The 24,224-nt window shown below is 41.5% G+C and overlaps 2 protein-coding genes across 7 annotated transcripts in view; both read left to right on the top strand.

Annotated features, from left to right (window-relative positions):
• Positions 1-16,334, top strand: part of AGL (amylo-alpha-1,6-glucosidase and 4-alpha-glucanotransferase) — a 56,067-nt gene extending 39,733 nt beyond the window's left edge. For both annotated transcript variants that reach the window (XM_084635747.1, XM_084635748.1), the window contains exons 29-34: positions 4,166-4,278; positions 9,635-9,846; positions 10,361-10,458; positions 11,084-11,171; positions 11,268-11,401; positions 13,519-16,334. In XM_084635747.1, coding sequence (XP_084491873.1) covers positions 4,166-4,278; positions 9,635-9,846; positions 10,361-10,458; positions 11,084-11,171; positions 11,268-11,401; positions 13,519-13,636 — 763 coding nt within the window. In that variant the 3' untranslated portion in view covers positions 13,637-16,334. The remainder of the gene's footprint in view (positions 1-4,165; positions 4,279-9,634; positions 9,847-10,360; positions 10,459-11,083; positions 11,172-11,267; positions 11,402-13,518) is intronic.
• A 6,340-nt stretch (positions 16,335-22,674) lies between these two features.
• The window catches only part of LOC311525430 (putative ferric-chelate reductase 1), a 50,926-nt gene continuing 49,376 nt past the window's right edge, over positions 22,675-24,224 (top strand). For 2 of the 5 annotated variants that reach the window (XM_084637570.1, XM_084637569.1), the window contains exon 1: positions 22,676-22,924. In XM_084637570.1, coding sequence (XP_084493696.1) covers positions 22,805-22,924 — 120 coding nt within the window. In that variant the 5' untranslated portion in view covers positions 22,676-22,804. Of the gene's footprint in view, positions 22,987-24,224 lie in introns of all 5 variants that reach the window. The other 3 variants (XM_084637573.1, XM_084637571.1, XM_084637572.1) reach the window with 3 other exon arrangements.

Here is a 24,224-nt window from a genome sequence, read left to right as displayed (position 1 = left end):
GGGGGACTGGCTCTGGCGCCCTCTGGAGTGGCATGCGTATGCCTCGGTATAAGGAGTGCCACTGGCTCCCCACTCCCTCAGTTCCTTCTTACCGCCAGTGACTGTGCTGGAATGTCTCCTTGCTTTGGCAAGATTTCCTGTCTCTACTGTATCTAGTAGTGAATTTGTTGTATATAGTTTATAGTTTAATAATTCCCTTAGCGTTAAGTTAGAAATTAGTTGCATGAGGGACTCAGCCTAGGGACGGGGCATGCCCCGGTCCCCAGGCTTCAAACCTTGTGACTGTTGCAAAAAGCCCGTGATCCCCATAGAAGCTGCCTAAAGTGTTTAGGGGAAACCCACGTGAGCGACAAGTGTCGCATTTGCAAGATCTTCAGGCCATGGACCAAAAAGGAGTGGGACGTTTGTCTCCAAGTGCTCCTTATGGAGTCGGCCCTCGCACTGTCCTCAGAGCTGATGAGACTGGACTCTGCTGCAAGCACTGCGGCCTCTGTGCAGAACGCCCTACTGGCACTGACCGGCACCAGTCCCCATCCTCAGTTCCAGCTAAAAAGCAAAGAAAGGCCGGGAGAGGGTGTTCTCCTATGTCCCGTAAAGGAAAGGAGAGAGATGGAAGAGAGCAAAGACCTGTGCGGGGCAGCTCTTCACCTCCGGACAGTGACCAGGCTCGGACTCCCACAGAGCTGTCGAGCCCACTTCAAGACCCGCCCCCTCACCCTGGGAAGCGGCAGAGGCACTTGGCACCTGGCAGTGCTGTCTACACTGGAGGCCTTTCAGGCCACTAAGGACATCTGTCCCTTCCGGTGCTGGCCACTCCGGCCACTGAGGTGCCCCATTCAAGGGGTAAACCTGTCTTGGGACCCTTTCAGTTGTCTCCATCACTGCAGCACCATTCCTCACTGCAGGGGGTACCCTGCCGGCACTCACCTGAACAGTGCCACCAGCCCCCAGACGTGGGTCAGCTTACCTGCATAACAAGCAGGCATTTTGAGGATGTGTTTGAGGGTGACCTTCCAGCCTGTGGCGCGGATTCTGCTCCCCTGTAATTTCCCGTTTGTCACCCTTCCTCCCTGCCTGAGCCACTATAACATCGGACCAGTGGGTCCTCAGCACAGTGTCAGGGGAATATACCCTCCGGTCTATTTCTGTCCCACCTTTCCTCCCCTTCCTTCTTCAGGGACCCTTCTCATGAGCATCTGCTCGCTCAAGAGGTGCAGGGCCTTCTGCAGGTGGGAGCCATGGAGAAAGTCCCTGTGCATTTGAGGGGGAAACAGTTTTAGTCCCACTATTTTTTATCCCAAAAGCTGGGGGGGGTGTACACCCCATCGTTGACCTGTGGAGCCTCAATAAGTATCTTAAGAAACTGAAGTTTCACATAGTTTCCTTGGTCTCTATCATTCCTTCCCTGGATCTGGGAGACTGGTATGCTGCCCTCGACCTGAAAGACACTTACTTTCACACATCAATATTTCACAGACACAGATGGTTCCTATGTTTCGTAGTTGGGACTGCCCACTACCAATTTGCACTCCTCCCTTTTGGCCTAGCAGCGGTGCCGAGGATGTTTTATGAAATGCATGTAAGTGGTGGAGCTTCTAAGGTAGGTCTCCACCAGACATCGGGGTATCCATATTTACCTGTACCTCGACAACTGGCTCTTCAAGGGCTGCTCCAGGGTCTGGGTCCAGAGCAGCATCGAGACATTGCTTTTCAGGCTCTCGGCCTGTTGATAAACAAAAATCAACATTGATCCTGGTCCAACGGATAGATTTTATCAGAGCGGTGCTTGACTCTATCTGAGCCAGAGCATTCCTGCCAGACACCAGGTTCAGGGCAATACCAGATCTGATTTGCCAGCATCACCGCCCATCCACTCACCACGGTCAAGGTGTGGCTTATACTATTGGGGTACATGGCAGCATGCACCTACGTCGTCTGACCTGCGAGACTCGGGCTGCGTCCCATCCAGTTGTGGCTGGCATTGGTCTACTCCCTAGCCAGACATCACCTAGACAAGGTCATCATGATCCCCCTGGGAGGACTTACCTCTCTGTTTCTCAGGTGATCCGACCCAATTTTTGTGTTGGAAGGTGTGCTGTTCGTGACCCCACGACCCATGGTCTCCCTGATTTCAGATGCATCCAACCTCAGTTGGGGAGCGCATCTCAGTACACTGCGGATTCAAAGGTTATGGGAGCTTAGAGCCATCTGCCTGACTTGCGGTGTCTTTCTTCCCTAGTTGTCCAGTTGAGTGGTGCAGGTGTTGACAGACAACACGGCATCTAAGTTCTATGTCAACAGGCAGAGGGAGCTCGATTTGTCGGCTCTGTGCCAGGAGGCCCTCCATCTGTGGGACTTCTGTATCCAGTGGGCAATCCACCTGGAAGCCACCTTCCCGGCATCCGGAACGTGCTGGCAGATCACCTCAGCAGGTCCTTCTTCTCTCGCCATGAGTGGTCCCTTCACTCAGAAGTCGTCAGAATACTCTTTCAGAAGTGGGGAGCTCCCGAGTGGATCTCTTTGCCACTAGACAGAACAGAAAGCGTCATGAGTTTGTTCTCCAAGGCCTCAGGAGAGGCTCACTATCCGATGCCTTTCTCCTGTCTTGGTCAGGAGACCTGATGTTCATCTTCCTACCACTTCCAATCATCAGCAAAGTTCTCTTGAAAATCAAGATGGACAAGGCACGAGTCATTATGATCGCCCCAGCATGACTTCACCAGCATTGGTTCGGCATGCTCATGGACCTGTCCATTGCAGCCCCGTGGCCGCTTCCCAGCCGCCCGGACCTACTCTTGCAGGATCACTGTCGACTCCTGCACCCAAACCTCACGTCTCACCACCTTACAGCTTGGATGCTGCATAGCTGAATCCAGAGGAACAAGCTTGCTCTAGTCAGGTACAGCAGGTTTTTTTGGAGAGTAGAAAGCCTTTCACCAGAACAACTTACCTGGCGAAGTGGAAGCATTTCTCCTGCTGGGCATTGGAGTGGAATATCTCCCCGACCCAGTCATCTCTGCAGTCCATCCTGGATTATATGCTTCACTTAAAGTATCGGGGTCTCTTGTCTTCCCTTTGATCAAGGTGCACCTGGCAGCCTTATCGGCCTTCCATCATCACATCCATGATAGATCCGTGTTCTTGCATGAGATGTCTATCAGGTTCCTGAAAGGCCTTGGAAGACTTTCTGCCGATCTGGGACCCAGTTCCCCAATGGGACCGTGACCTGGTCCTCTCCAGGCTCACAGGTCCACCCTTTAAGCCTATGGCTTCTTGTTCCCTTTCTCATTTGTTGTGGAAGGTTGCATTCCTTGTAGCTATTACCTCGGCGAGACATGTCTCTGAAATTAAAGCCCTCACTTTGGAGCCCCCATTCACGGTATTCTACAAGGACAAGGTCCAGCTGTGGCCCCATCTGGCCTTGCTGCCAAAGGTGTTGCCACACTTCCATGTCAACCAGGATATTTTCCTTCCCGTGTTCTGTCTAAAGCCTCATAGGACCAATGAAGAGAGGCGACTACACCACTCTAGATGTCAGGCGCACCCTGGCTTTCTACCTGGAGCACATCAAACCCTTCCGCAGATCGACCCTTACTGAGTTATATGGATGCCATTTGAGTAGCTCTCTTCTTCCCAGAGAATCATGTTGGACATTTTGTTTATCATCTTCAGGCCTGTGTGATGAGACTATTGCCCTTCCCATCCCACCTTATTTTAATATGTACATGAGGCCACTAGGAGAGAACCGTAAGTGACATGATGCTGTCACTATTTGGATGACTGGCAACTAAATCTCCTTTTTTGCCCACAATAGTCACTTGTGTTTCTAGTTTCTTGGCAGAAATTGAAAATTGAAGTATTCAATCAGAGCAAGTTGGGTTGGGCTCATCACAGATGCTGGGAGGTAATGGAAAGTGTTTGGGGAGGGCATCAGGAATGGTGTCTGCCTCTGTATATGGATTTGTCAAGAAGTTTCACTTTCTAGAGCATCAAATGTGATTTTTAAACTGACAGTAATGAGTGTTCTTTTTTTTTTTTAGAGGTTTGAATACATTCACGGGGGGAAAAAATCCTCAAATGTTGGTATCTGCATAAAAAGTCTGTGACCTAATATCTTCCTTTAAGTTTCTTCTTAAAAGCAGCAGCTGTTCTTTTTTCATCTTAGAGATGGATCTGCTGTGGAAATTGTTGGCCTATGTAAGTCAACTATTCGTTGGCTGCTGGAGTTGTCAAAGAAAAAAGTGTTTCCTTATCAGGGAGTCGCCATAAAAAGGCATGGTAAGCTGGTTTATCTCACAAATGTGTGATCAGTGTAGAACCATGATAATTGAATCAGTGGATCAGGATCAATATTGTCTTGCAATCTGTCTACCTTGTGAACATTTTAATAAATATTATGTTTGGGGAATGGGTGTTCATAAAATTCAGGATAAGGCTAATTGTTGTTTTGTATCTAAGTAGCAAAATCTGTGCAAAGCCCACAAAACACACTTTTTTGTAGAGTATCTAACTAAACCTCACTAGTCCAGCTTTGCACTTCTGTGGGGTATTGATATGGCTATGAATTCACTTGTTTGTTTGAGCTGATTATGACAGGAGTTATAAGACCTCTTAACCCTTAAGTGAAAGATTAATTTTTAGTTTTGTACTGTATCGTCGTCTTATGATGATTTCTGGGGAGAATTCAGTACGTATTACTGAGATTGAATATATAAGCTGTTTAAAATCTCTTAACCTTGGGAAGCAACTGTGTTAACTGTTCCTTTATGCAGTACTATACCCCAGCCCCAAACCCAGTCCCAGACCTGCCGTGGCCAGGGGAGAGGCGTCCCTCTCCTGGCCCCAACCCAGCCCTGGACCTGCTATAGCAGCAGGACAGGCGCCCCAGACCTGCAATGGCTGGGGGAGAGGTGCTCCAGACCTGTCACGGGTGGGGGAGAGGCACCTCTCCCCTATCAGCTTAGTTGCTGCTGTGGGGAGAGAGAGCTAGGGGAAATACTCTCTCTCCGCTGTAGCCCCAGGACAGCCTCCATGCCAAGCCCCTCATCTCCGGCACCACCTCAGAGCCTGCAGCCACAGCCCTCACCCCCACACCTCAACCTCTGCTCCAGCCCTGAGCCCCCTCCCACACTCCAAACCCCTCAGCTCCACTCCCGCCACATGAATTTTGTTATGTGCACCAATATGAAGGTGGTGTGTCACCCATCACCTCCATATTGGTGCAAATAACCAGTCATTCCGCACATGCGTAAGGAAAAATTAGAGGAAACACTGGTTAAAATTCCTATGTCCCCCCAAAGACTTGTGCCTCCATTTTGTATTTATTTTTGGAATGGCTCTTAGATACGCAGTGTTTTTGCAAGTGATTATATGTAGTACATGTAGAAAAAGATCAGCTGTTAAGTGGGATTGTACCGGTTTAAGTCAGTACAGAATTTAAATCATAACATTTGATTTCTAATGTTAGTGTTTTATATACTCTTTTTTAAGAGACTCTAAAAATGATAGTGCAATTAGATATTTGTTTAATACATTGCTTAAAGGAAGAAAAGTCCTAGCTTTTGGCAGATACAGCAAAAAGCAAGCTGGTTTGTTCAGCAACAAGGGGAACAGAAAATAAATGGCTATTGATGTCCCAAAAGCAACCAGAGTAGATAGGGTAACACTAGAAGTAAGTCATTTTATATGTCTAGGGAGTAAGAAGTCCAGTGATGGTGGCACCATGCTAGATGTCAAGCACTGAATATTAAGAGCAGAAGGCAACTTTAATAAACTTTTGAAAAGATTTGGAAAAGTAGTATGATTGCCACTAACAGAAAAATACAGATGTTTAATGCTGGCTTCATGTCTGTCCTCCTTTATGGAGCAGAGTCATGGAAATCTACAGTAGAAATTGATAAGATCAACTCCTTTTGCAGACATTTACTTTAGTATATCTTCAGAGTTCAGTGAAAAGAGTTTCTTGCAACACTGAATTTGTTTTCCTTAGAATTTCTAATGTAAAGTATCAGACGTGGTAAGAAGACAATGATGGTGATATTTAGGAAACGCTTTAAGGATGTCACCAACACAACTTCCATGTCAAGTGATAATATGGACACTATCTGGAAAGAGAAGAGGACAACTTGGAGAAATGTTACATGGAACAATGGAGAGAGAGAAGCCAAATCCATCAACGTGACTCTCAGAAGCCTGAACAGGCCAATGAAGATTAAATTAAATGGCGGAAACTGGTGGATGCCCTATGCACCTAAGATAGCAGGAGGATAAAGAAAAGATATTTGAAGGAGAACAGTGAAGTGGCTTTACAGATGATTACAGGGAGCTCCTCCCAAGCATAAAGAGCAGCATGGGAGAAAGCATAAAAATACTTCTTTGAAAATTTTCTATAATTTCAGAGTTATCTGCCAATGATAGTGTTTCAGTCACATTATGTATGTCACATAGCCACAATATATCACCTGCAGCAAAAAGGAGAAAAAATCTCCATCATCCAGAAACAACCATAGATAAGTTTGTGATAAGAACCAGCAGATTACAAAAAGAGGTAATTGATGAAAAAATTGCCCAGTTTGTTTATGCAACAAACTCTCCTTTCCGTATGATTGAGAATCCACACTTCGTTAACATGGTTCAGTCATTCAGACCAGGATACAGTCCACCCAACAGAGCAGATGTCACAGGCAAATTGCTGGATGAAGTGTATGAAAGAGAAATTTGAGCAGTGTGCAAAAGGTCTAGAGGGTAAAATTTGTTAACCTGAGTCTTGATGTGTGGAGCAATGTCCACAATGATACTTTTGTATGTGCTTGTGTGACAACAGAATAAGGGAATGTCTTCCTTACAGAAACAATTGATACATCAGGAAATACACACACAGCAGAATACTTAAAAGAAGTAGCAGTAAAAGCTATAACAAACTGGGGGGGGGGGGGATCAAATGTCTAGTACGTGCTTGGTCACAGACAATGCTGCAAATGTATCCAAGATGAGAAGAAATTATTTAGAAGAGAGTGAAGAGAGTCCCAAGCTAATAACATACGGTTGCAGTGCTCATTTGATGCACCTCCTAGCCAAAGTCTTCAGTGTTCCAGAAATAGAGGTGAATGTTGCTGAAATTGCAAAATACTTTGCAGCAGCTGCTCTGAAAAAAGTGGAAGGAACCAAGCTAACTCTCCCACAAGACGTGTGATGGAACTCAGTAGTGGACTGTTTTGAGCACTATATCAAGAACTGGCCTAATCTGATGACAGTTTGAGAACAAAATCGTGAAAAAATAGATGGCACTGTCAGCCAAAGTTCTCAACATTGGGCTTAAGAGAAAAACACATGCTGAGTACCCTGAAGCCTATTTCTGTAGCCTTGAACACAATGCAGGGAAATAGCTGTTTTATTGCTGATGCTGTTGAAATTTGGAAGGAACCGCATGAGATCTTAAAAAGAGAAATATGCAATGATAGAGTTAAATTACAAGCATTAAAAAAAATGAATGGGACAAGCACTATATGCAGCTCATTTTCTTGCAAATAGTCTCAGTACTCGGTACCAGGGTCAAACCTTAGCTGCTGAAGAAGAGGAGTTGGCTATAACCTGGACATCCAGCAATCATCCCTCCATAATGCCAACTATAATAATCTTCAGAGCTAACGGTGAACCATTCAAGAAATATGTGTTTGCTGATGATGTTTTAAAGAAAGTCACACCAGTGAACTGGTGGAAGTCACTTAAGCACTTGGATTCAGAGACTGTTGAAGTGATGATCTCACTTTTAACAGCAGTAGCTTCTTCTGCCAGTGTAGAAAGAATATTTTCTTCCTTTGGACTACTTCATTCCAAATTGAGAAAACGTTTGGGACCTGAAAAAGCAGGAAAGCTTGTTTTCCTTTTCCAGATTATGAATAAACAGGAAAATGAAGGTGAAGATGACCTAGTTAGCTGCAGAAGCCAATATTTTAAGTTTCTCGTGTTGACCTGGCTGACAGTCGATTTTAATTTTTTTTAAACATTTTAAACTAGTTTTAGTTAAAAACAATTTTAACAAAAACCTGATTCTAAAAAACTTGAATGTTTAACTAAATTCAAAAATTCACATGCTTCTTTTGTTAAAATATGTTTGCTGTTGAAGAAAAAAAATCTAGACCTACATAACATTGTTGTTTTAATTTAAATAAAACAATTTAAATGTCTGGTGATGTTCTCCTCCTAATACAGCATGGCAAGAAAATCCTCCAAATATTAATGATTAATCTGTTGAATTGGAGCTAGTTCACTTCCCAGTGACTTCATAAATATCTGCTTCAATTACCTTTGTTTAATGAAATAACCAAACAATCATTCATTTTCTGATATACCTGTAAAATTAATCTGAAAAGTTTTCAAAATAAGTCACTTAAAAATGTATAGTGTTTACCTTCTAAAAATGGAACCTACATCTCTCTTGAGTTTTGAAGAATATGTATTAAGGTTATAACAACCAACAAGAATGCACTTTTATGTAAAATCCATGATTTAAATTGAGTCTTCCTGACTAGTGATTTAAATCAAATGCACCCTGCTAATCTATTGTTTAGTCAATTTGCGGTGGGTACCAGTCAGCACTGAAAGGCTTTAAAAGAGATATCTGTGGAGAATAGGAAAACCTTTTAGCTTCATTGAACTGAGCTTTTTAGAGGGATAAGGGTGGGAAAATGATAAATACTTAACCTTAAGGAGTCTCTCAAATATTGACAGGTATCTATGCTAGTTGTTGTAAAAGTAGTAGTCTGCTGCCCTGTCAAAATGTGTCCTGAAAAACTACAGATTTATTCACAGAGCAGTTTAACAATTGTTATATATAACAGAGGCTACTACTTTTAGTTTTCACCTAAGGAGAAAACCCAACCTAAAAAACCAAGCAGATCTGATAAATTCATAGTTGGTCTATGTTTAAATCACATCCCAGAGGAAGACAGACTAGGCATAAACAGATATAAAACAAGATCTTCTACATCTCATTTTTCAGCAAAAAATACAACATTTACTCCCTCCCAACCCCTGGCCTTGGATTCACTTAGCTCTTGTCCATCTTGATGCAACAGTTTAAAAAAACTGAACTGTATTTTTAAAATTCTATTTAAAAACTAGTTCATAGTAACAGTTTAAACACTATATTTTCTGGTTAGTCTGGATGAGGCATAATATATGCTAGACTGCAACCTAACTAGTAGAGCCTGGTTTAACTACACCATTTATTAAAATGGCTACTCCCCATCCAGACTAACCAGGCAAACCCTTTGGGCCTGAACCAGTATTAAGCCATGTTTAAAATCTACTCTCCTAATACTGTTTTATTCCCAATATTGATGAGATTTCAGTTCACACTATCTTGGGAAAAGGGAAAAGAATTTCCCACGCCAGCTCTTGAATCTAGATAGCCTGCAAATCCTTGAAAGCATTTTGGGGGCCATTGGCATAACCTTCAGTTTTCACGTTTATAGTAATCTACACATTGTTATAATGGCCATTCCTTATTTTATCGGCAGCTGTAGAAGTCTCTTAAGACTTCAAGTATGCAATAGTCAATAATATTTATAAAACTAAGGAGAGGAGTAGATTTATTGCCAGAAAACAAATCCTGTATATTAACATTTTTCAGGAAAAAAGGAAACCATCACATATGATGAGTGGAACAGGAAGATTCAAGGGCACTTTGAAAAGCTGTTCTTTGTTTCTGAGAACCCAGGAGATCCTAGTGAAAAACATCCAAATCTGGTTCACAAGCGTGGCATATACAAGGACAGCTATGGAGCTTCAAGTCCATGGTGCGACTACCAGCTCAGGCCAAATTTTAGTATAGCAATGGTTGTGGTGAGTGGAAAAACATGTTCAAAGTCACAGCTCCTTTAACTATTTTGATTGAATTGAACTAAACTTGCATGAGGGGGTTCATTTGCATGGGGTAAACCAGGAATTACTTGGAATGCACTTGTATCTTTAATAGAGTAGTGGATTTTTCTTTAATAAACTTTCAGAATTGGCCCATCTAGAACCTCTTCCAAAGGACTAACCTAATTATGTTTGGGCCTGCTAACCAATGTGTCATTAGGATAAATATAAAAAGGCACTTCCTATATTGAAGATGTATTTGCAGGATGCTAATTGAAAATTGCCATTTTTTGTTTTGTTTTGTTTAATCTCTTTATGGAATTTGTGAGAAATCGTGATACATTTTAAATCTATTATAAAGGGCTGTAGCTCTCTCTGTGAGCATATTGAAAAGTAATAGAAATGTTTGATGTGAACTATGCAGTTTGTTGATTTCATAAAACAATACTATTTTTTAAATGCAAAGTTCATTGGTTAAATCTGTTAATTGTGCCAGGCCCCTGAGATATTCAGTCCTGAGAAAGCTTGGAAAGCACTTGAGATAGCAGAGGAAAAGCTGCTTGGTCCACTGGGCATGAAAACATTGGATCCAGAGTAAGCATATTAGAGATTGTTATGTGTACTATGCATAGTTTTAATCATGCAACAAGATTAACAGTAAGAAGTTCACTGTGATACGTTTCGTTAAGAATACCTCAAGAACTGCACTAGCTAATTACAGTATATAATATATTTATTTTAGTCAAGATTATTTAGCTGTTCTAAATCCAGTTCAGATTCATTTAGTTATTTACAAAAGTACCATTTTATTCACTATCTTGCTCCCTTTAGAAGCTGGTCATTAAATTTTCAAAAACTTCTAATAAAACTGGCTAGTATTAGTTTGAAAAAAGGCAGCACATAGAATTTTGAGCATAAGTTATGACAGAATTGTGACCAAAATACTATAGTTATGGACTGAACATAGAGTTCTACACTTACAGCTCTGTAGTTCATTGTATTAATACAATAGGCCTTGCATAAACTAACCACTGAAGAATATTAATGCTATAATCTTGTTAGGGCCAAGATATATAATGGTCCTTCCTTACTGTGCCCTTGTGCCGTGCTGAGTACAATCTAACCATGTGAATTCATATTATTTTGAGTTATTTCTCTAATGCATTGCATATATTTTATTTAACTTGTTGCTTTGTCTAAATCCTGTACTTCCTTACAGTGATATGGTTTACTGTGGAGTATATGATAATGCCCTGGACAGTGACAACTACAATGTTGCCAAAGGTTTTAATTACCATCAAGGACCTGTAAGCGCTAAAATTCCTGAGTTTCACATTAAATTAAAATTTGTTGATATCTCAAATTGATAGCTAACATACTATCTCTTACATCTTTTTGTTTAGGAATGGCTCTGGCCTATTGGATATTTCCTTCGTGCAAAGTTGTACTTTTCCAGGTTAATTGGTCCAGAGATGTACGCAAAGACTGTGTTTTTGATTAAGAATGTTCTTTCTCGCCATTATGTTCATCTTGAGAGGTAGGTCATCATACAGTTAAAATATTAATCCAAACTAGTGGTGTCCAATGTATTGCATTGCATATAAAAGATGCAAGACACACACAAATTTTGTTCAAAAAATGAGTTTGAGCATTTAAGACCTACAAAAAAGCACCAGTGATTTGGTGTTTTCTAAGTGTAAAAGTCACCACTATGCAGAGTGCCATTTAAGTCCTACAGCAGCCTTCAACATAGGCTAAACATTACTGCCTTTTTTTAACCTCTGAAATATTTAATATCTGCCCTATCACAAAGTGAGTGAACAATTTTAAAATCAGTCATGGAGAAGAATAAATAGAAAATATTTATTAAGAGAAAACAGAATTTGAGGTCTAAATTGCTAGACCACTTACAAAAAATGTGATGCAGAAGAAAAAATATGGATGTGTACTTTCAAAAATTCTAAATATCAATATTTTTCAAGAGTTTGATGATGATGAGTTTGAGGGCTGATCGCAACAGGTTAAATAATGTAAGGAAATAACCGTTAAATTGTATAAAATGGGAATACATAACTTCTGAAGTTGACTGGGTAGGTCACATGAATGTGCCAATTAATCATTACTATAGAACTGCATTTCAGAAACTAATCACTTCACTGCACAATGGAAATATTACTTCATTAAGAAAACAGAGGCATTTACTCCCCTACAGTGTATATGGCCTTCCCTAATCTCCCCCACCCCTTGCCTTTTGTTCTCTTGTCCACTGTTGAGTTTTCCCTGTTCTTCCTGCAATATTTTTTCCTCTATACACTTGTTCTTCTCCACTATAATTCTGAATAATTCCCATTTTCACCCTTCCCAAAGCATTTCTAGATAAACAGAGATCCTTCAATATGCAACCCACCCAGTTCAATGGGTGGGAGACTTGATTGGACCTGCAACATTCTGGACAGCTTTAGAATAAAAGGAGAGAGTGTTCTGCCTCCCAATGTGTGCTCTGCCACCCATTGGCCAGCCAAAGGGAGATGGGAGCCAGCTGACTCCTTGTTCCCCAGCATTATCAATTTAAACCCTTGCATGGGGTTTCTCAAGCCTCTAACTCAATTTTATTTGAACCCACTCTTCCTTCCTTTAGTTATATTGAAGCATATAGTAGTTATATAGTAGTATAAGAACTGTGTTTGAGGATGCTGTGGGTCTGACCAATTGCCTGTGTTAGGGAGAAGGAAGCAATTTTTCACATTGGGACCAAATTAGCTGAGGCCTAGCAGGTTTTTTTCATAGCATCATGATGGCAGTTAGGTTACATAGGAATAGCACTTGAGAAATCTAGTGTTAGGAATTTGTAGGAATGGTTAATTCATCATAGCTTTCGGCTGGTATCCATTGCAGATGAAAGGCCAAAAGGAACAGCACCATCCTCAGCCTCAAAATACAATGACCAAACAAAAAGTAAAATTGGTAGTGCCGAAACTTGTGGCCTTGGGATGTCTGTGATTGGCAATCTGTAGTTTTATTTTCCTGTGTTATCTTTAATGTCTAATAGCAGCTCTCAACATTTCTCTTGTGTTCCCAGATACTTTTTCATTCAGTTAATGAAAAACTGAAGGTAGAAATGAAAAATATAAGTTTATTTAAAACAACTAGACTTACCATTTAATTTGGAAATCTTAAAATGGCTTGAAATACAATTTCATAAATAGCATGGATTTAAAAAAAACCCAGTCAGGCTGGTAAGAACCTTGTGCACGTTCACAAAACCATGCTGATTGCATTATTTCAGTATTATTACTTTCAAAAGGTAATAAAGTTGCACTGCAAAGATACCTGTACTTCTCAGGTTATTGAAGGCTCCCCTGCGTGGAGTCTCAGGAAGCTCCTGCAACATACACATGTTTCAGTATTATGATGTGTCTTGTCATATGTTAATGCTCTCTTATTTTTATTTCACCACTTTAATGCTTTTGTAATATTTTCATTGTGTTCGGTATTTCTTCTTTTGTACACTTGGCTTAATTGACTCATACTTTAAAAACGTGTTAGAAGTATAATCATAAAAGAGAAATGTTCTTTTAATTTGTTATGAAATATAGCATTAATCATATTTTATGCTGGGATTTTTAATTTTTATTTATTTATTTATTGGGCCAGGTCATCCTGGAAGGGGCTTCCAGAGCTGACCAATGAAAATGGGCAATATTGTCCATTCAGCTGTGAATCACAAGCCTGGTCAATTGCTGTTATCCTTGAGGTTCTTTATGACTTGTAAAAGTTGGCTTTGATTGCTCGGTAAAATTTGCTATGCGCTTGTATTCAAAAAGTACAAATGAAAAGTTTGCTCATACTATAATGAAAATGTTTTGCACAGTTATTTAAAAAACTATGGTCTGATTTTTTTCAAAGGTGCTTAGTATCTGTATCTCCCATTTACGGAAGAGGTATTTAAGGGTGCTGTCAGCACTTCTGAAAATGAAGTCATTAGTATGAAAATATATACACACATACACTTGATACAGAAAAACTTATAAAGCAGCAACTTGGAGAATGTACACAAATGCATTTAAAATAGCTTTTGATTTGTACACATACTAAATTAAACTATATCCCCGTATAGCAAGATGTTAGAAGAATAGTCTGGTTCCAAATTAGAATATGAATGCCAAGTGGTTCCAAAAATCTGAGTTTAAACTCATGGGGTTCTCTTTTCCATATTTTCTGTTAGTCAATAGATGCTATGCACTCTCATCATGGGGGAGAATAGATTGTACTGTAGGTAGTATGATGTGTTTTCTGCTGCAGTCGTGCATTTCATAGATTGCACTTTCATTAGTGTTTTGTCCCTCTGTGCTGAACTGTGTGACTTTTCCTAACAATTTCTTCTCTTCCATGTTCAATTGAACACTCCATTAAAAAAATAAAGTTTTCACTCTTCACAGATAATGGTAGTAAATTAATATCTTCACAAACTTTAAATGAAATTTGAGGACAGTAATTCTGAGCAATGATGTGGATGTATCCTGTGTGAGATACTTAATAGGTTATTTTTTGTGTTGTGGACCATATGCCAAATTTTATTTCTTTAATTTAATTTGGCTTAAAATAATGTACATCTGTCAACAAATGTGTTCTACCAGTAGGAAACCAGAAGAAACACTTTATCATGCAATGTCCTGTACGTATATCAGGATCCAGGAGCCTACAGAGTTGGGTGCTGGCTTAATGATGAATTTGAAAGAATTGTAAATTTATTTCAGCCCTTGCTTCAAGTAATCTTCTTCACTGGGGGTGAAATTCTGGCTCTACTGAAGTCAACTGAAAAACTCCTTTTGACTTCAGCGGGGTCAGGGTTTCACTCCAGTTGCAGAAAGGGGGCAGTCTGATTCCAAAGTCTCTCGATGTGTTGCTAATAAGAGCAAGGGTACTGACAGCTGCCTGTTGCTTTTCTTCCCTTGAATGTTACTTCCATAAGAGTATTTGTTCTGTAATATATAGACACACAAATAAATACCTTTACCTGATCTCAACCCAACCTTTTCAAAAATTGGGGTGTGTGGGTGGGGTGGGAAATGTATCCATTTGAATCTTCTGCTGGTCCTTAAAGTAATGAATAGACAACAGTTAGATTGACTAGTAATGTCCTCAACATCACAGAAGGAAGTACAGCACTGCGTTGTAGAAGAAATGGACTGACAATACAGATTGAAAATACAAACCTGCCCTACTTATTATTATTCTGCCATTCATATATATTTTACAGTCATGTTTTAAAATTTGCCCAACGCATTTAAAATTTGGTGTTGGCACATACCTACCTACTTCATGAGAATATACAGTTATAGGTATATTTAAGAACAAACTGCTGAGAGAAGCATTTAGGCAAGTGGACTAAAGATAAAAGTCCAGTGCAGTTTTATTTGTGATGGATTTCAGAGATTTATTTTATAGAAGCCAGAGTTTAGTTTTGTTCAGGTTATCATTTAAATTTATGGTACTTCATTGGTTACAGTTGCACTACTCAGATCACTTAGTCATATTCACTTTTTTTAATCTAACCACTGTGTTTTATGTGTGTGACGTGGTAGTTTGGATACATGAGGTAATATCATGCTTTCCCCATACAGAGTTTTTAGTTGAATAGAACTCATAGTTTAGTAATATAGGTCACTCTGTATTATTAGTGTGTTCTTAAATTTTTATATAATTGACTTTCCTTATTATGGGTTCAAATAATTGGAAGTGATGCTTAAAGGAAATTTATCTTGTTCAGATTTTCTTTAGTGCTTCGGTTGTGAGCTGTTTGAAATGGATTCCTTAGGAAACTTTGTCATCTAGCCTGACAGATTTGCATAAGAGATGGGACAAAAACATAAGTTGAAAGGAAAATGATTCATTGTTCTGTTTAAAGAATAGCTAATTCTTTATAACTTTAGTAATCAGGATTTCAAAATTAGGATCCAGATTATTTTGGTTCTTGAGTACAGTTTTTTGACTAACTGTATTTGTTGAAAAGTCAGCAACAACCCAGTAAAGGAAAATTTATATGCCTTCATAAATCAGCATGCCATTTTATGTGTTTCTGTGTGCATTTGAGAAAATTCAGACAGTTTTATTTTTGAAACATTTAATAATGATACATAAGGAACATAAGAAGTTACTGCTTTCCCATAAAATTATGGGTTTATTTCTAGCTTAGCTATTCATTACTGTGGTTAAAATTGGAAAGTGTACAGTGGGTTAACTTGGGTGAGGGGGAGGTGGGATTTATTCATTAAAGCTATCTTGAAATTGGAAAAGTTTGAAGAGCTATGATTGTTATAAATAGATTGGGATTATATTGACTGCAATAACAATCTCTAAATGTAAGAAATATTCGGGAGAAATTTTGCTTCAAAACTTCCATTTTATCAAGGCTAACTTTAAAAAGTTTTGTGAATTGCACTGTTGACGTGAACATAATACACATTTCTCATTGCTAGTTTATTTTTAACTTAATTAAAATATTTAAAAAGAGAAATTACAGAGATGTACACAGATATATACATTATGCTAATTATGAATTTTGCGAATAGATGCATGTTTAAAATGCTACTTCTGCACTGATTAACTGAATGTAATTCTAGTGACATACCTACTTTTAAGAATAAAGTAGGTAAAATTCTATATTATGGGCTGGTTTTGCCCATGGAAACAAGAAAATTTAGATTTTAAATTACTACTCACCCCTTCTAGCTTTGATCTCAAACACTTTCAATGCTTTTGGTCAGACTGGACAATTTAAGAATAAAGTGAGGAAGTCATAGGCAACATTTCTTGAATTTTCCTCTGAACACATTTAAAATAGCTAGTTTATGACTTACATTTAATTTTGGAGGGTGGAGGGAAGAGAGAAGAACTGTTGATCTAATATTTTATTTTGTATGTTGGGCTTCAGCACCAAGTAAACCTGTATACAACCAAGTTACAAACACCTTTAAAAATAGTTGGCTGTAATTTAGAAATGTTGACTGATCCTGAACCATAGTGATACTAACACCATGGTATAATATACTGTAAAACTTACATGGTCAGTAAAATTCTTATTTTTGTAGGTAAACTGAGTGGGAACTCTGTACCTCTGCCATGTACCAATCTGTTTCTTGGTCTGTATGCTATAGAGCAGAAACTACTAGCATTGCTTCACCAGATCTTTTTTTGTCAATTCAAGTAATGTGCATTATTTCTAATCTGTTTTCATTCATTTAATAGGTTTTTACTGATCAAAAATGGATAATTTTGAGAATCTTTAAAACAAGGACTCATTCTAGTACTGCATGTTGTAATATAAAATGAAAAGACTGAGTCTAGCATAGCAACTACTGAATTTAGAAAAATGTAATTCATTTGTCTGTGAACAGCATAAAATAAAAGTATAACAAAATTGTGTTTTTCTTTCTTTGTCACTGTAGTTCCCCAACAGTAAGTTTTAAATCTTAAACTGTTAATGGCAAATCTTTTTTACAATTGTTGCTGCTGTTTGCAAATCCTGAAATCCTCTTACTTAACAGAAATGAACTGCTTATTGCCATTGTTTAAGCTGAAGATATAAAGCATCATTCTGTAGTTCACTTTTTTCACGCATAGCTAGATATTTATATGCAGCTAATGATGACCTGTGATGCTTATGTGCTTAAGTGCTTTAAGTCTGAATCCAAATATCTAAGATGAAACAACACTATTACAAATTACCAAAAAACAATGAGGATAGCAGTCTGTAACATACCCTGTTGTAAAACTCTTTAATGGACAAATCTTCACCATGTACCTTGCTGTGTGAAGTCTCAAATGGTCAATGAAGTGTTCAACTTCAAGTTCTTTTGCCAAGGAAGAAAATACCCAGTCACATAAGCTTTTGATCTAAAGAAAAGATGATTTCCACTAAAATGAAGTGTAGGAATTGTGTAGTTGGTCGAAACTAATTTCACTTTTGATTTTTAATTCAGATGACCTTCTGAGGTCTTACCCTGAAACTAAGCAAGATTACTATAAGGTAATTAAGCTAAATTGGGAGACAGTTTTCTTTATAATTTATATCATAACTTCTGCTAGAATGTGAGAATCCAGGAAGTATTGTACAAATAGTCAAATCATATTACTGTGTATGAATCGGTGTCCAGTTACAGATAGTTTTTCAAAAGAGCACAATTATTAACTCGTCTTTTTAATATGTAGAAACTTTGGATTCAAATCCTAAATCACAGATAAATAGAAATAAGACTACATGAAACATGTGCCATTGGTTTGTTAGCTTGCATTTCAGCCTTATTTCTGAGCCCATCACAAAGATGGTTTTCCAAAACTTTGTGAGGTAAAAGTCACGATCTCCATTTAGTAAGCTCTAAAAGAGAAGTGGAGAAGCAAAGGCCAGTGGGGAATGGAGCCAGAATCCCTTTTTAAGGTTGATGAGAACCTCACAGTTTTGGTTCCTGATTGAAACTAAATATCAAGAGGACTTTTTTTTTTTTTTGAGTTATCTACGCAGACTTAATTGAATCGCCTTTAGGCATTGTCCAGTAAATGTACTTCCTTTCTTGAATATTTCCCAAACCGTGAACTCTATCCTGATAGAGGCTGTGCAGTGGTTTATTTAACTATACTTCTCAGTTCTTCTAAAAGATAGCACAAATGATCATTTGCTTCCGAGAGTATTTACCTGTCACTTTTTTGGGGGGGTGGAGGGTGGTATAAGGAGACCATGAACATATTACAGCCTGCAAAGGGGTTCTGTGGGGAAACTCTTTTCTTGCTCTTTTTGCAGGATCTATGGCTAGGCTGAGTAGAATTACTTTTGCAGCACTGAGTGTTTTCAAGATTCCAGTCATCCATTCATAAGTGGTCCCATTCTTACATTATTCCTTGCATGTGACCTCTGTTTAAACTGCAAAGTGATATTTATGAAACACCATTTTCCAACAGATATACTGTAGGTCTGGAGTGAATGCATTAATAAAAAATTATTATATGAAACTGTCAGTACATAGGAATACGTTAAGGCTGCCATAACCTTATTCTTATCCCCATTACTCTTGCCTTTGCAGCATGCTTATATTTTGACTTTACAATGTATCTGTTAACATTGTTTCACTGCAAAGGTACACAATAAAATATCAATTTTAGTTGATCGGTTTCTATTAAGACAAAGATTTTCACAAGAGAGGGATCTTAGATTTCTCTCAGGGAGAGAAAGCACAGCTAATTACACCTATTGCAGTAGTCAGTGGGTGTGGAGATGCACAAAACCTATTTCATCATGGAAAACAAAGTACTAATTCTCGTTTGAGTTTATGGTATAAGTGTGTAATTGTCCATCCCTGCTTTAAATGTTCATGCAAACTTTTTGGCCTGAATCTCACATCTGGGTGGGGAAATTGCATGCTGGGCCATGAATGTAGGGCAGGGGAAGGGGATGAGGTGTGGGAGGGTGTGCGGTGTGCAGGAAGGGGCTCAGGGCAAGGAGTTGGGGCAGAGGAGGGGGTGCAGAGTGCAGGAGGGGGCTCAGGGCAGGAATGCAAGGAGGGGTGCTGAGTGCACTCAGGGCAGGGGGTTGGGGTGCGGCAGGGGGCTCAGGGCAGGGAGTTGGAGTGTGGGGTGCAGGAGGGGTTTGGGCTCTGGCCTGGCGCCGCTTACCTTGAGTGGGTCCAGGGTGGCAGTGGGGCTAAGGCAGGCTCCCTGCCTGCCCTGGTCCTGTGCTGCTCCTGGAAGTGGCCAGCACCATGTCCCTGCAGCCCTTGGGGGAGGGGCAGAGGGTTGTGCATGCTGCCCTTGCCTGCAGGTACCTCCCCCGAAGCTCCCATTGGCCGCGGTTCCCTGTTTCCAGCCAATGGGAGCTGTGGGGGTCAGTGCCTGCAGGCGAGGGCTGAGTGGAGCCCTCTGCCCCCCCCTTCCCTCAGGGGCCGCAGGGACTTTGTGCCGGCCGCTTCTGGGGCGGTGCGGGGCCCGCAGCACCACAGGGGTGGCAATCCCGTAGGCCAGATCCAAAGCCCTGACGGGCCGGATGCAGCCCGCGGGCCATAGTTTGCCCACCCCTGATTTAAAGTGAACAACAGAGTGGCATATTTCACATTGCTTACTAACAGAATATTTAAACCAGGAAGATCTCTGGTGGTAAATTTCATGATTTCACCGATATAAATCTGAAATGTCATTGTGTTGTAATTTTAGGGGTCCTGACCCAAAAAGGAATTGTGGGTGGGGGAGGTCGCAAGGTTATTGTGGGGGGAGGTGCGGTACTGATACTCTTCTGCTGCTGGTGGCAGAGCTGCCTTCAGAGCTGAGCAGCTGGAGAGGGGGAGCTGCTGGCCAGGAGCCCAGCTCTGAAGGCAGAGCCATTCCCAGCAGCAGTGCAGAAGTAAGGGTAGCATGGTATGGTATGCTGCCCAGCTGTGAAGTCCGCGCAGAAGTAAGGGCAGCAAGACTCTGGACATGCCCCCTCACCCCCCCCCCCATAATAACCTTGTGGACCTCCTGCAACTCCCTTTTGGGTCAGGACCCCCAATTTGAGAAACACTGGTCTCCCTCAGTGAAATCTGTATAGTCTAGGATAAAAGTACCCAAAAGACCAGATTTCACGGTCCATGATGTGTTTTTCATGGCTGTGAATTTGGTAGGGCCCTACTCATGCCCCATTCTTGTATATTATGCCCTCAGGGGAGGCAGCAGCCATTCTGTTGTGGTTGTTGCCCCACTCTCCCACTTGAATAATCGACGTATAGTTTGAGCTGTTTCTAAAATGCTGTGGGTCTAACCTAACACTAGTTTTCAGTGTAGCTATACTGCCAAAGACCCTTAATGTAGATTCAGCTTATACCAGCAGCAGGAATTGTTTCACTGGTGTAGTTAAACAATCTCCCCAACTGTCATAAGCTATGCCAGCAAAAAGATTCCTGCTGCTATAAGCTGTGCCAATATAAGGATTTTTGCCAACATACCTCTGAGTTCGGAGTGTGATTTCTCCCTCCCGCCACCTCTCCAGTGACGTTGCTCAGCCACTGAAACTTTGTAGAGTTGACCTGGCCTCAGCATTGGGCTCAATCCTTGGGGTTAGGCTGAAAGGCCAACCCTGAAGATGTGCTTTTTGACATGGAGACTGTTTTAACAGCACAGTAGACCTAAATATATGTAATAGTAGATTTCAAAGTACAGGTACCCCTCCAAAGAAGGTATCCTTACCCACATTTTACAGATAGTGGTAATGCTTGCAGGGTTTTGTTTTTTGTTGGGGGGGGGGGTTGTTAGTATACCCTAAAATTGTGGCCTTCACATTGAAACACAGACATGGGAATGGATTGTATTCCCCTTCATGTCCTATAAGGGAAATTTCATACTGTGGAGAGTTTTGACTTATGTAGAGCCTGCCTCAATATCTCATGTTTTTTATTTGGACTCTTCCCCTTCACTGTGAATTCATAAAGGTGATTTTTTTAAAAAATCCTTTCTAACTGTGTTGAAGCAATTGATTTAAGCAAACTGAGTTTGCCCTTCTAATGTACAAAGTGTCACTAATGGAGCAGATAGAAACTGGAATTCCTTTTCCTTGGGAAATTCTGAAATTTCAGAAACAATATTTCTAAATTGGAATGAAATCTCAAAGTTTTGTTTTGAAAAAGTCAGTGACGCTGTTAGACCTTTCTGAAACTTTTCTTGAGTCTCCCTGTGTTACCCTAGACTCTCAACAGGTGGGCAGGGAAACCTTGCCTAGTTCTTATCAGGTATTCACACAATTGTCACAGTCCAGTGGAATGCTTATCCTTTTAAATATCTACCATCAGAACACTGTCTATCCAGCTCTTGTCATCAAGTTATTGTAGACTATATCTTGACTAACATCAGTACTCCTAAACCTTTTGCAAGCTTCTAGCAATCTGAAAATACGTGCCTGAAAAATCTGGCATAGTCAATAGCTGTTAATCAACTATTCTATTTTGAAGTGTTTACCTATTACCTTAATAGTATTTGATAAAAGTACTTGGCTCAGATGGAGCAAAGAGGGGAACTAGGGTCAGACTAAAGATCATTTTTGTATAGTCCAGCTCCTGCTAAGTTTGTAATAAATATCAAAATACTTGCTAGCTTTAGTATTGAGCAATTTTGTGCACATAACTCTTCTAACAAATGTGTTTTGACAAGTTAAAAAAAATGACCTTTCTCATCATTGGTTCCTATTGTCTAGCCTCTGCTGGAGGGATAGCTGGGTGGTTTGAGCCTCCTTAACCCAGGGTTGTGAGTTCAATCCTTGAGGGGGCCATTTAGGGATCTGGGGCAAAAATTGGGGATTGGTCCTGCGCAGGGGGTTGGACTAGGTGACCTTCTGAGGTCCCTTCCAACCCTGATATTCTATGATCCTCCAGGTTGCACGTTGTCCTTTGGTGCCAGGTTAGCTGAGGGTGTTTTCCCTTTTGTTTGTATTGCATTAGTACTTGGCATCCCTTCCCTTCCTTTACGTCCCCGGCTGGGTTGCCTGGCGGAAAGGGAGGGGTTCTCCCCTGCCCTCTGGAACGAACGCAACAGGTGCCCGGTCTGGTTGGAGGCCAGGGCGTCTGTACCAGCACTGTGGTTTCCCCACTAGCTTTTACCCTTGGGGGCGGTTCTACGCGGGGGCGGTGCAGGAGAGTTTTCTCCCACGGTGGGGGAGGACTGGTTCCCTCCCTCCCGTCCTATCAGGTTACAGGCTTTGCCCCCCCAGCGGCGGCCTCTGGTACACATTTGCCCCTGCGGCCAGCAGCCCGGCGTTCCCGCCTCCCCGGGCGTGGGGTGGGAGCTGGCCTGGGCTCGGGTAAGCCGCGCTGCTCTGCACCCTTCGCCGCAAGCTGCCCTGGGCTGGCTGCTGGGGAAGTCCTAGCGCCGCACCTCGAGGCTCCTTGCGGCCCCAGCGGCCGAGCGGGGCAGTGCATCTCCGGCTGGAATGCGGCTCTGCCGGCTCAGGCCACGCCCTGGGGCCCCTCGTCTGTCCTCCCCAGGCGGGCGGTGCCAGTCTGCAGGCCGCGGCAACCGAGAGGAGAGACGCAGCCGGGCAGGGGCAGGGGTAAGAGACGCCGTGCGCGGGGACAGCCCCGGGCAGGAGAGGGGCTGGTGGCAACCCCGAAGGTTAGTGCCAGTCCAGCCCCCTGGGGGGCTGCTAAGGACCCAGTGGGGTGGGTCTATCTGTCCATCCCTCACGGCTATGGTATCTGAGGGCTGCTGAAGCGTTAAAGAGCAGCACGGATCTGAGTGGGGAGCGGTCCAGTTCATCCCTCTGGCTTCGCATCCAGACCGGCCGGTGTGAACGCAAGCCCATGAACCAGTTTAGGTCTGAGCACCCGTTGTGTGTTTGGGCAGCAGCAGCGGGCTGGGTGCTTGTCAGCCAGAGACGCATTTCGCTGCAATGAACCTGAGCTGCCTTTCAGATCTGTGAGGAAATCAGGTGAAGCTTGCCCTGTTTAAACCTCGAGGATGGAGCTTGTGGGCTTTTCCTTTGAATGCTTGAGAGCTCTATCCTTGGAGGTCCTGAGTGGCTCTTGGAAGGTGAGGGCGCTCCTTACTCCTTGACTTTAGTGGGATTTGAGTGTGCCTGATACCTCAGAATCACGGCCTGTACTCACTAAGTTAAAATTGAAGTATGTGGGTGGGTTGGTTGAGTCTCCAGAGGTTTGTATCAAAGTGCAGTTGTGTGCATCCGTGATCAAAGGAATAAACTCTTCTCAGCGTGGCAAAGTCCACTTCTAATGGAGTTAAAGAAATTAATTTTAAAACACTACTTGGATGTAAGGTACAGGTGCTTCAGGCTAATTATAACTTCTATATTGTTCACTTTAGTAACAAGGCAAGTTCAAGGACACAACAGAACGGGCAAGCAAACTTGCTGATAGCAAATGGGAAAATCATTATGGGAGCAATGCTGAGAGGGGAAAACTGGGCTTCTGAACAACTTTGGTTGTTGGTGGATTGACCCTAAGAGCTGTTTTGACACTGTCTCTTCATGGGTCACTTGCAGTTTTGCAAATCTATGCATAGCTCTGTTTCTAACCTGGAAAACGATCCCCCAATCCTCGCCTACAGACAGCCCCCCAACCTGAAGCAAATACTCACCAGCAACTACACACCACACCACAGAAACACTAGCTCAGGAACCAACCCCTGTAACAAACCCTGTTGCCTTCTCTGTCTTCATATCTACTCTAGCGAAACCATCATATCTAGCCACACCATCAGAGGCTCATTTACCTGCACATCTACTAACGTGATATGTGCCAGCAATGCCCCTCTGCCATGTACATTGGCCAAACTGGACAGTCTCTACATAAAAGGATAAATGGACACAAATGAGACATCAGGAATGGTAACAT

The sequence above is a fragment of the Lepidochelys olivacea genome (assembly GCF_965140295.1).
Source record: "Lepidochelys olivacea isolate rLepOli2 genome assembly, chromosome: 8".
Lineage (NCBI taxonomy): Eukaryota > Metazoa > Chordata > Testudines > Cheloniidae > Lepidochelys > Lepidochelys olivacea.
The sequence above is the reverse complement of the archived record's forward strand: the minus strand, read 5'-3'. Positions and strand labels throughout refer to the sequence as shown.